Genomic DNA, 12,860 nt, shown 5'->3' with positions numbered 1-12,860 from the left:
ACAGTCACTGTAATATACCATGTTAACAGGTTAAAGGAGAGAAAACAGTGATCATTTCAAAATATACAGAAAAAGCATTTCACAAAATTCAACTCCCATTCACTGTAAAAATTCTCAGCAAACTACAAATAGAATAGAACTTCCTCACCCTGATGATGACTATATATAAAACACCTCCAGTTATAACTGGAAGGCTTTCCTCTAAGATCAGGAAAAAGGCAATGATGTCCACTATCAACCTTTCCTATTCAGCATTACAGTCCTAACCAGTGCAATAAAGCATGAAAAAAGGAGAAATTAAAAACAGATTGAAAAGGAAGAAATAAAAGTCTTTATTTGCAGATGACATGTATACCTACAATATCCTACAAAATTAATATGTGAAATCAGCAAAGTCACAGGATACAAAATCAATATACAAAAACTCAATTCTATTGCTATATACTAGCAATAATTAAAAAATAACATCTGAAAAGTATCGCTTATGTGTGTCTCTCTCTCTCTCTCTCTCTCACACACACACACACACACACACACACACGGAATACTACTGAACCATAAAAAAGAATAATGTCCTTTGCAGCAACTTGGATAGAACTGGAGGCAATTACCCTAAGTGAAGTAACTCAGGAACAGAAAAACAAATACTGCATGTTCTCACTTCTAAGTGGGAGCTAAACAATGGGTATGTATGGCCAAAGAGAGCAGAATAAGAGACACTGAAGACTCCAAAAGATGCGAGGGTAGGAGGCTGAAGGATGAAAAATTGCCTACTGAGTACCAATGTACAATGTTCGATGGGTACACTAAAAGCACAGACTTCACGACTACACAATACATCCATATAACAAAACTGCACTTGTAATCCCTTCTATAAAAATTTACAAGTTTTTAAAAATATCATACAATATCAAAAGTGTAAGACACATAATATATGAATAGCTAGCAAAATATGCATAAGACCTTACATTCAATACTGTTGTGAGAAATTTTAAGTAGGTATACCACGTTTGTGGATTAGAAGACAAAAATATTAGCATGACCCAGATTGACATAGATTCAATGAAATTCCAATCAAAATCCCAGGCTCCTTTGTGGAAAATGATAAGCTGAATCTAAAATGTGCAATAAACATGCAAAGCCAACACAGTTTTGAAAAAGAAAATCTAGAGGATTTGTACCACCTGATTTTAAGGCTTAAATCATCAAACAGTAACTGGGCAGGGTGGCACATGACTTAGTCTCAGCTACTTGGGAGGATGAGGCAGGAGGATCACTTGAGCCCAGGAGTTCTAGGCCAGCTTGGGCAACATGGCGAGGTCACGTCTCAATAAAATAAAAAATAAAAAAACAGTAGGGAACAGGTATTGGTGTAAAGGTACACGTACAAATTAATAAGAGAACAGAATCCAAAAATAGACCCACAGGTACATAGTCAACTGCTTTTCGACAAAGATGCTGAGGTAGAATGGGTAAGAACAGTCTTTTCAACAAATGGTGCTTACACGACGGAATATTCATGTGAAAAAAATAAATCTCAACCATTACTTTACAACAAACACAAAAAATTACTCAAAAAGGATGACATGGTTACATGTAGAAGCTAAAACTTATAAAAGTTTTAAAAGAAAACAAACAATATACCTGTAATCCTAGCACTCTGGGAGGTCAAGACAGGAAAATCACTTGAGGTCAAGAGTTTAAAGTAACATTTAGCTATGATGAAGCCACTGCACTATAGGCAGTGTGACAGAACGAGACTGTCTGGGGGGGGGGGGCCAAGGAAAAAAAATCTCTTCTAAACATGGCATCGGTGAAGATTAAACACACACAGTAAAAACCCTTTAAAAAACTGATAAATGGGCCGGGCGCGGTGGCTCACGCCTGTAATCCTAGCACTCTGGGAGGCCGAGGTGGGCGGATCGTTTGAGCTCAGGAGTTCGAGACCAGCCTGAGCAAGAGCGAGACCCCATCTCTACTAAAAATAGAAAGAAATTATATGGACAGCTAAAAAAAAAATATAGAGAGAGAGAAAAAAAAAATTAGCCGGGCATGGTGGTGCATGCCTGTAGTCCCAGCTACTCGGGAGGCTGAGACAGTAGGATCGCTTGAGCTCAGGAGTTTGAGGTTGCTGTGAGCTAGGCTGACGCCACGGCACTCACTCTAGCCTGGGCAACAGAGTGAGACTCTGTCTAAAAAAAAAAAAAAAAAAAAAAAAAAAAACTGATAAATTAGCCTTCAACAAAATTAACTTCTTCCCAAGAAAACAGTACTACAGAGACTAAAATATAGGTAACACCTAGAAATGTTGCAGGCTTGGTTCCAGACAACCAGGAGAAAGCAAATATCACACATAAAGTGAGTCACACAAATTTTTTTGTTTTCTCAGTGCATATAAAAATTATGTTTACAATATACTGTAGGCTAACTAAATTTGTAATAGCATTAAGTCTAAAAAAGCAATGTACATACCTTAATCAAAAAATACTTTATTGCTCAAAAAAGCTAACGATCATCTGAGCCTTCAGCAAGTTGTGATCTTCTTTCCTCGATGTAATGATTGGGATGGTGGTTGCTAAGGATTGGGTGGCTGCGGCAATTTCTTAAAATAAGACAGTGAAGTTTGCCACAATGATTTGCTTTTCCTTGCACAAAAGATTTTTCTGTACCACGAGGTGCTGTTTGACAGCATTTGACCCACAGAACTTCTTTCAAAACTGGGGTCCATTCTCTCAAACCTGCCACCTGCTGCTTTATCAACTGACTTTATGTAGTATTCTAAATCCTTTGCTGTCACGTCAACAATGCTCACAGCATCTTCACCTGGAGTGGACTCCATCTCAAGAAACTGCTTTCTTTGCTCATTTGTAAGAAGCAACTCTTCAAGTTTGATCATGAGACTGCAGCAATTCAGTTCCATCTTCAGGCTCCACTTCTAATCCTTGTCCTTGCTAGTCCCACCACATCTGCAGTTGCGTCCTCAAGTCTTGAACCCCACCTAAGTCATCCAGAAGGGCTGGAATCAACTCCTTTAGACTCCTGTTAATGTCGATATTTTCACCTCCTCCTATGAATGTTCTTAATGGCATCTAGAATGGTGAATCTTTTCTGGAAGTTTCTAGTTTACTTTGTCCAAATTCTTTGAGGAATCACTATCTATGGCAGCTATAACCTGACAAAATTTCTCTCTTAAATAATAAGACTTGAGAGTTGAAATTACTCCTTGATCCGTAGGCTACAGAGTGGATGTTGTGTTAGCGGCATGAAAACAACATTCATCTCCTTGTACATCTCCATCAGAGCTCCTGGGTGGCCAGGCATATCATCCAAGAGCAGTTAACGTTTTGAAAGAAATTTTTTTTTTCTGAGCAGTAGGTCTCAACAGAGGGCTTAAAATATTCAGTAAAACACACTATAAACAGATATGCTGTCATCTAGGCTTTGTTGCTCCATTTATAGAGTACAGGCAGAGCATATTTAAGCATAATTCTTAAGGGCCCTAGGATTTTCAGAATAGTAAGTGAGCACTGACTTCAACTTAAAGTCACCAGCTGCATCAGCCCCTAAAGAGAGAGTCAGCCTGTCCCTTGAAGCCAGCCACTGACTTCACTCTAGCTATCTAAGTCCTAGCTGGCATCTTCCTCCAACAAATGGCTTTTGTCTACATTACAAGTAAGTGTAGCCACCTCAATCAATGATCTTAATTAGATCTTCTCGATAATTGGCTGAAGCTTTTATATAAGCACTTGCTGCTTCACCTTGCACTTTCATGTTATGGAGATGGTTTTTTTTCCTTAAACCTCAGCAAGCAACCTTACTAGCTTCTCACCTCTCCCAGCCTTCACAGACTGGGAGAGAGTTAGGGCCTTGCTCCGGAGTAGGCTTTGGCTCAAGGGAATGCTGTGGCTCATTTGATCTATCCAGACCACTCAAACTCTCTCCATACTAGCAATAAGGCAGTTTTGCCTTCTTATTATTCACGTGTTCAATGAAATAGCGCTTTTAATTTCTTTCAAGAACATTTTCTTTGCCTTTACAACTTGGCTAACTAGCACAAGAGTTCTAGCTTTCAGCCTATCTCAGCTTTCAACATGGCTTCCTCACAAAGCTTAATCACTTCCAGCTTTTAATTGAAAGTGAGAGACATGCAACTCTTCCTTTGACGTGAATACTCAGAGGTTGTTGTAGGGTCATTAATTGGCCTAATTTCAATACTGTGTGTCTCTGAAAATAGGGAGGCCCAAGGAGAGGGAGGGAAATGGGGGAATGGCCAGTGAATGGAACAGTCAGAACACATCGACATTTATTAAGTTGGCCATCTTATATGGGCATGATTCGTGATGCCCCAAAACAATTACAATATTAACAAAAAAAAAAAATCACTGATCACAGAACACCACAGCAGATGTAATAATGAAAAGGTTTGAAATATTCCAAGAATTACCAAAATGTCACACAGAGACATGAAGTGAGCACATGCTGTTGGAAAAATGGCACCAACAGACTTGTTCAAAGAAGGGTTGCAACTAACCTTCAATGTGTAAAAAATGTAGTATCTGTGAAACACAACGAAGCTGCGTGCGATAAAACAAGGTATGCCTATATAGGAAACTCGGCGGGCAATCATAATTTTTAGGAGTGCAAAGGGGCCAGGCAAGGTGGCTCACACATGTAACCCCAGCACTTTGGGAGGCCAGGAATTCTAGACCAGCCCAGGCAACACAACAAGGCACCATTCTCTATAAAAAAAATTAGCTGGGCATGGTCTCAATTTCTCAGGAAGCTGAGGCAAGAGAATCACTTAAGCCCAGCAATTCCAGGTTACAGTGAGCTATAATCAGGCTACTGCACTCTAGCCTGGGCAACAGTATGAGAGTTTGTCTCAAAAAAAAAAAAAAAAAAAAACACAAAACAAAATAAAATTTAAAAACCAAGAAGACTAACCACATTACCAGAAGAAAAAAAAAAATCGTATGATCATTGTAACAAGTCACAAAAAAGCACTTAAAAATTCAACAGCCTTTCATAATTTTACGTTGTAGTGTATTAGGAAAAGATAAAATGTCCATTCTCACCAATTTCTACTCAACACTGTATTAGAAATCCTATCAAAATGTTAGGCAAGAAAAAGAAATTAGAAGTCATTTGTTTATCAATTATACTTTAATAAAGCTTAAAAAATTAGAAGTCATAAAAATTGGAAAGGGAGAATTAAAATTGTCATTATTTGCAGATATTAATAACATGCTTATGTACACAGAAAATTCAATGGAATCTACCAAAAAAACTACTACAACTAGTAAGTGAATTAATTGCAAGGTCACAGGATGAAAATAAACTTAGAAAAGTCAATCGTATTTTTACATTCTAGCCATAAACACTAGAAAACAAGTTTTTTTAATATTATTTTCAAAAGCAAAGAAACTAGGTTCCAAGAATCTAACAAAAAATATACAAGAGCTCTTACAGTGAAAAACTACAAATCTGCTAAAAGAAAATAAAGAACTAAATAAACAGGAAGTATACCATATTAAGAATTTTAATACTCAATACTGTTAAGCTATTCACTCTCCCTAAAGTGAGGTACATATTCAATGTAATCTCAAACAAAATCCACCAAGAGTCAATTTGTAGAAACTGACAGCCTTATTCTAAACTTGTAAGTAAATGCGAAGGAGCTAAAATATTCTTTAAATAGAAGACAAAGTTGGAGAAATAAGATATACTATCTTATTTCAAGACCTACTATAAAGCTTTAGTAATCAAGACCATTTGGTACTAGTATAACTTTAATCAACTAGATCAATGAAACTAGAGCCTCAAAATAGACCTACAATTGATATTCAAGAAAGACCTCCCAACACAAGTCAATAGGAAAAGAAAAGCATTTTCAACAATGGTGCCAGAACAACTGGATACACATATGAAAACAGTCATTTGGAATTTATTTTGGTATTATAATTAGGTTACTGCATTATAATAAGTGTTCATAATACTTACATTTTTTATTTTGATGTTTCCCCAATCATCATCCTGTTTCAAAGACAAACAAGAAACATTTAACTACCTCTGCACAACCTGAATATAATCTAACAATCAACTTATTTTAAGGTAATTCAAAATGGAATAAAATTTATTCTGCATGTAGATTTTATTTAAAATTACTATAAAAAAAAAGTTTTTTTTTTTAAACACATGTAGTCCTAAAGCCAGGTGTCTAACAATTGCTTAAACTACATAAGGTAACAATCTAAAAGACAGTAAACTTGGCAGCACCAAGTACTAAAAGGTGCTTACAGGATATACAACACTTTTAGCAAGTATGAAAAAATACTTGACTGATGACAAATGACAGATCCTATTTTTTGCATGTTTGGAACCAGCAAAGCTAATTAATAACTAGCTTATATGACAAGAATGAAGAGTAACTTATGAAATAAGGTCTACATAATTCAAGTGACTATATAATTTATCATCCAAACCAGGAGACTCTTGAAAATGCAAGTGCTATTAAAACTATACCAGACTTGAGAATGCAAACGCCATTAAATTATACCAGAAGAATAAATCAGACTTCTGAAAGCAAACTCTTAATAATATTTGCATGTCCACAAACGTTTCTTAAGTTCTAAGTTTCACACCTATGCAGCAATTAACAAAACTTTCACTTTGGTATGTTGAATAAAAATCAAGATTTTTTTTTTTTTTACATGCTATGACTGGTCCATAGATATTTGAACTTACTACTGCTAAGCCCTTCCCTTCACAGGATAAAGTCAGTTCCATGTTACTCCTTTTTACGGAGGGTACCAGGTATTCAATATGCTTGTCTCCCCCTTCAATGATACTACTAATTTTCTCTTCGGATACTCTGCTTTAAAGTCAAACAGTAACTTCCTAATGGTCCCTCTCAACTGAAGGGCTATTACTGCTAATCATAAAGAATGATAAATACAAATGCCCCCTCAAATCACTTACCCAAGGTCACACAAAGCTGGAAATTGAACCCAGATCTGTTTGATTTGTAAATTGCATGCTCTTTTGGTGCCTCACTATTTTGTTTAAACCGCTCTGGTGCTCAGTTTTCTCATTTATAAAATATGGATAACTCATATAGTTGAGAATTAAAGAAAATATACGAAAAGCCTGGCACAGAATAAGCACTCAATAGGCCAGGCATGGTGGCTCACGCCTATAATCCTAGCACTCTGGGAGGCCGAGGCGGGAGGATCGTTTGAGCTCAGGAATTCGAGACCAGCCTGAGCAAGAGCAAGACCACACCTCTACTAAAAAATAGAAAGAAAACAGCCAGACAACTAAAAATATATAGAAAAAATTAGCCGGGCATAGTGGCGCATGCCTGTAGTCCCAGCTACTTGGGAGGCTGAGGCAGGAGGATTGCTTGAGCCCAGGAGTTTGAGGTTGCTGTGAGCTAGGCTGATGCCATGGCACTCTTGCCAGGGTGACAGAGAGGGACTCTGTCTCAAAAAAAAAAAAAAAAAAAGAATAAGTACTCAATAAATGCTAACTATTAGCAGTCATGGTTTCCTTTAATTAGCATTTTTCTGTAATTCTCAACAGTACACTAGTACATAGTTCTGTAAAAATTAGGTTATGGAGTTCACTAAAGGCCAAAGGCTCATACTACCACTTGTTGGGGGTAAACAAAGTTTTTCCACTAACAGGTGTTTTATTGCCCAGCAGACAGGGATAGCCAGTCCTTGTCTCTAAAATTAACTACGGCTTTTTAACATTTCGTATTTAACCTTTGAAGAAAGTATCTTTTAAAACTATATTTATATAGTATCATAAACAATAATAGAGAAAATATCTTCTTATCTTTCTGTGGCCCTTCATCAGTGATGCTGATGAGCGTGGACTTTTAACTATATAGTCCATGTGATCGTTCCAAGGGAAGTAAAATTTTTTTTAAAAATTAGGTTCCTTCTATTTTTAAACAAAAAATATTTTATCCCATCTCCACGTAGAGTTAGAATGTTAGATAATGATTACCCTTAAGAGAACGGGTATCTTCTTTAATGGGCAGGATGCAATAAAGACAAAAGGAAAAAATTAAGTTATCCAGTATTCCAGGAACCAGGGCTTTGGCAAAGATGTTGAAATGCTTTGAATTTCAACATTCAAATGCGTGTACAAAAAATACATTCTGTAAGTAGCTTTTCTGAAAAGCCAAGTCTACCTGTATTGCTCCATATTTTTAAACAGCAATAAAATTTTCCACCTCTTTAACAAAATCACTAAGGAAATACAAATAGATATTAGTCTTAAAAAAATAAATTTTAATACATCTTTAAAGGAAAAAAAGTTCAAACTATACAGATAATTGTAAAATGTCCCACTTCCCTGACCCCCAGAGGTATCCACTGATACCAAACATTTTAAAATAAAATCTGAAATGATGCTTTTATAATATTGTATAGTGTTTTAAAATGACTACAATGTTCCTCCCTTATACTAATATGAATAAGATAGTTTTAATCCCATAGACTACATACTCTCATCATATGAAAAGTACCTCAAATGCTACATTAATACTAAACACATTATCTGGTGTTAATTCACCAATAATATAATACTATATAATGCAAATTTGGGCTAAATTTTACCTTTAATGTTCCTCCTTTCACCATAACTTTCTGTCTGGCTGGCTGGACTCCAGTCAGTGCAAAAAGCTGAGCCTTGAACACCATTGGAGGTTCATCAGTATTTAATTCTACACCTTCAAATTTCTCCTTTCCCCATTTTACAGTAACTGCAAACAAAACCACAATTTATTTTCATTTACAAAATGACTTAAAATTTAGAGGACACTTAAGAGCTTCAGTCCCCAAACCCTGGAGCCAAGGTCCAGTACCAATCCATGGCCTATTAGGAAATGGGCCTTGCATCTCTGTATGAGCTCTGCACCACCCTCCCCCAACCCATGACATCCCACCCTACAACTCACCCCCAGTCCCTGGAAAAATTGCCTTCCCTGAAACCAGTTCCTAGTGCCAAAAAGGTTGGGGACCAGTGCTTAGGAGGATAACCTATTTAGGCTAGTTCTTGAGAGTCAAAGTATGTCATTCATCTTCTTATGTCCATAATACCTACCTAATCAAGGATGACATGCATATAGTATGCTCTGAATAAAATTCTACTGGATCTAACTTCTCTCATTTGATAAGGAACTTGAGACTTAAGAAAAGTTGATTAATTTGCTAATGTCACAAAGCTGGTTAGTAAACACCTGTCTCCTGAAACTTACTCCAACAATCTCTGCACAATGATGATCACGCTGAAATACATCCCAGAATATGGTTCACCACCCTCATAATGTGTTTAATTAAAGAATCGTTCAAATCAGTACAAACTATTGGAAGAAGAGCGAGGGAGAAAAGTTAGAAACACTTTAAGAGAAGACAAAAATTCTTGGAAGGGCCAGGCACAGTGGCTCACACCTGTAATCCCAGCATTTTGGGAGGCTGAGGTGGGAGGACTGTTTGAGGCCAGGAGTTTGAGACCAGCCTAGGCAACACAGCGAGACCCTGTCTCTACAAAAATTTTTTAAAAAATTAAAAATTCTTGGGAAAATAGACAGGTTAAGGATACAGATTCTGAATGATAAGAAGAAAGGTATGGGAGAATTATAAAGTGTCATTCCTGAGCAAGAGGTCCTCAAACATTAAGAAAAATCCAAAGAGATATATAAATCATTTTAAAAAATATAGAAATCCACCCTTTCCTCAGTTGCAGCCAAGGTGCTCAGTCCTTCTGATGAAGCAAAGGCCACATCGGGGTGAGGCTCTCAGTTCATCAGGCGGCTGGTCCCACGCCCAGCAGCACCAGCACCGCAGCACCAGCACTGAGCTCACCCAGGGCATGGCCTCTGTCTCAGAGCTTAGCTGCATCTACTCGGCTCTCACTCTGCACCAGGGTGAGGTGACCATCAGGGAGGTTAAGACCAATACTCTCATTGAAACAGCTGGTGTAAATGCTGAAACCTTTCGGCTTGTTTGCAAAGACCCTGGCCAGTGTCAATATTGGGAGCCTCATCTGCAATGCCAGGGTTGGTGGACCTGCTCCAGCAGCTGGTCCTGCACCAGGAGGAGGTCCTGCCCCTTCCACTGCTGCTGCCCCAGCTCAGGAGAAGAAAGTGGAAGCAAAGAAAGAATCTGAGGAGTCTCATGATGACATGGCTTTGGTCTTTTTGACTAAATCTCTTTTACAACATGTTCAATAAAAAAGTTGACCTCTTAAAAATATATATAGAAATCCTACTACACAGCCATTAGGATAGCTATTGTAAAAAAAAATTTAACAGAAAATAACAAGTGGTGATGAGGATGTAAAGAAACTGGAACCCTTATCTACTGCTGGTGAGAATGTAAAATGGTACAGCCACTGCGGAAAACCGTGCGGTGTTTCCTCAAAATATCAAACACAGAATTACCATATAATCCAGTAATTCCATTGCTGGGTATATCCCCCAAAGAACTGAAAGCACAGACTCAACCAGATATTTGTACACCCACAATCATAGCAGCATTAATCACAATAGCCAAGTGTCCACCATCAGATTAATGGATTAAACAAAATGTGGTATTTACATGTAATGGAATATTATTCAGCCTGCCTTAAAAAGGAAAGAAATTCTTACACATGCTACAACATGGATGAATCATGGAGACATTATGTGGAGTGAAAAATAAACCAGTCACGAAAGGACAAATACTGTATGATTCCACTTATGAGGTACCAAGAGTCATCAAATTCATAGAGACAAAAGGAGAATAGTGATTGCCAGGGGCTAGAGAGAGATGGAAGTTTCTGTTTAATGGGTACAGAGCTTCAGTTTGGGAACCTGAAATTGAAGGTGGATGGTAGTGATGGCTGCACAATGTGAATGTACTTAATGGAGTGGTCCCCAACCTTTTTGGCACCAGGGACCCGTTTCATGGAAGATGATTTTTCCACTGAGGAAAACTTAGGAAATAGTACCAAAAACTTAGGAAATAGTACCTATAATGTTCTCTTTATTTTAATATAGGGCTTTTTTGCTAACCCTGAAAATACAGATTCTCAATATGGAAATGTCAAGGGAAGGGAACTTAGAAATCCACTTCAATTCCCTCATTTGGGGGAGGAGGAAAAGATCTAATTAAATACTTAAGATAAAACTCAATTTTGAAGATAAAACTTTGGTGAGTGCCAGCATTTTTTGAGGGAACACAGAGAGGGGTTGGTTTTGTTGTATGTCTGTGAACCTACTAGTGTGTTTAAGTATTAGCATAAAGCCTTATTTATCGCCATTGCTTATTAATATTCCCTAAATTCCATACTGCGTAAATGGAATATTTCAAGAACCACTCTGCTTTTAATTGCTACGGTTTTAGTAAGGAGTGGGCAACCGTTATTTAAGAATTTGAGTCAACATTCTAGACCATCAAGAATCCCCCATAAGATTAAACATTACTCTTGATTCATACTCTTCTTTGAAAATGCTGTCTTCAATAAAGGAATTACGATAAAGAGTAACGGATGGTCAGTGAATCACACACAACCATAACCAATGGGAGGCACCACACACATTCCAGGTGCCATTTTGAATAAGACTAGAAAATAGCAAGGTCCATTAAGTAAAAAGATGTGATCCCTGGACAATACCTTGGTCTGCCATCAAGTAAACAACCCCCGACAAACGCCAATCAAGAAGAAATGACGTCCGTGGATATCTGCATTCATCTACCTCTCAAAGCTAGCGCTTTGCTTCGGATACAGAAATCCAATTCAATATTTCAGGAAACGAAAACGAGGCAAAAAGAAAGGTCTGCAATCTGCCTCAGGAAACTGGTACAAAGGGGCGATTGAGCCCAAGGCGGCAGGGGTAAGCGAAGGGCAGCCGCGGAGGGCAACCCCAGGAACATGAAGGCTAATCTAACGTCCCGGGTCCCTCCCCGCGACCACTCTTTCCCTGCTCCCTTCCACAGCCACCACTGAGAAGCCCAAAGGAACCGCGCTGCGGGTCCCGCGCCCTGGACACACCCTCACCTCTCGAGGCACACTAAGACGGCGTCAGAAACTATTCTGCAGAGTCACGACTTCCAGATGCTTCCCATCTCCACTCCCGCTCCGGCTCCCACCCCACCCCCGGTGGCCCAGGGGGACGGCGCGCCCACGCGTCGCAGAGCCCCAACCCAGAAAGGAGAGAGAAGGTGCCGGGGTCGTCTCCACCCGCGGCCCCCCGAGCACCGCAGCCGGTGCCCGCCTCTGCGGGCCGGGCCTACGCGGAGGCCTAGCGTCGCCCCTAGAGGCGCGCGGGGCGAGGGGGACGCTCACCGGAGTACAGCGGCATGGCTGGGCGCGGACGGAGGCGGCGGCGCGGGAAGGCTGGGCCGGGAGAGGGCGGCGAAGGGAAGGGCACCAGAAGAAGCTGTGGCGGCGGCCGAGGCGGAGACCCAGGGCTGGCGGCGGCTTCGGTGCGACGAGAGTCTCATTCAAACCGGCCACTAGCGATGACGCAGCAACACGCAGTTCGTCAGCGGAGCCACGGGCGACCGGAGGGAAGAGGCGTGGCGCTGAGAGCCGAGGCGGGGTCGAGGGTGGCGAGGGGAGGATAGCGAGGGGAGGGAGGCGGGGTAGGGAGGGAGGCGGGGCGCGGCGGGGCGGGGCGGGGCGGGGCGGGGCTGCCACTGCAGGTGCGCGCCTGCGCAGTGGGTGGCCACCGCCCTGCGCCAACTGGCCGCGTGGTTCCGGCCCGTGCCACCTTGGCGCAGAGTGAGTGAGGGCTTGGTATCCCTCCTGCTGTCTTTGTAGAAAATGTGATGTCCCCATTTTTTCAAAACTATGGGTCAGTACTA

General features: G+C 40.0%; 1 protein-coding gene and 1 pseudogene across 2 annotated transcripts in view; one reads left to right on the top strand and one right to left on the bottom strand.

Moving 5' to 3' along the window:
- The window catches only part of USP14 (ubiquitin specific peptidase 14), a 50,883-nt gene extending 38,373 nt beyond the window's left edge, over positions 1–12,510 (bottom strand). For both annotated transcript variants that reach the window (XM_069468530.1, XM_069468532.1), the window contains exons 1-3: positions 12,340–12,510; positions 8,628–8,773; positions 6,001–6,033 (exon numbers count right to left, since the gene is read on the bottom strand). In XM_069468530.1, coding sequence (XP_069324631.1) covers positions 6,001–6,033; positions 8,628–8,773; positions 12,340–12,355 — 195 coding nt within the window. In that variant the 5' untranslated portion in view covers positions 12,356–12,510. The remainder of the gene's footprint in view (positions 1–6,000; positions 6,034–8,627; positions 8,774–12,339) is intronic.
- On the top strand, positions 9,883–10,218 carry LOC138383367 (large ribosomal subunit protein P1-like; annotated as a pseudogene).
- Positions 12,511–12,860: the final 350 nt, after the last annotated feature.

Source organism: Eulemur rufifrons, chromosome 5 (genome assembly GCF_041146395.1).
Source record: "Eulemur rufifrons isolate Redbay chromosome 5, OSU_ERuf_1, whole genome shotgun sequence".
In the NCBI taxonomy this organism is placed as follows: Eukaryota; Metazoa; Chordata; class Mammalia; order Primates; family Lemuridae; genus Eulemur; species Eulemur rufifrons.
Note: the sequence above shows the minus strand (reverse complement) of the source record. Positions and strands in the feature narration are given on the sequence as shown.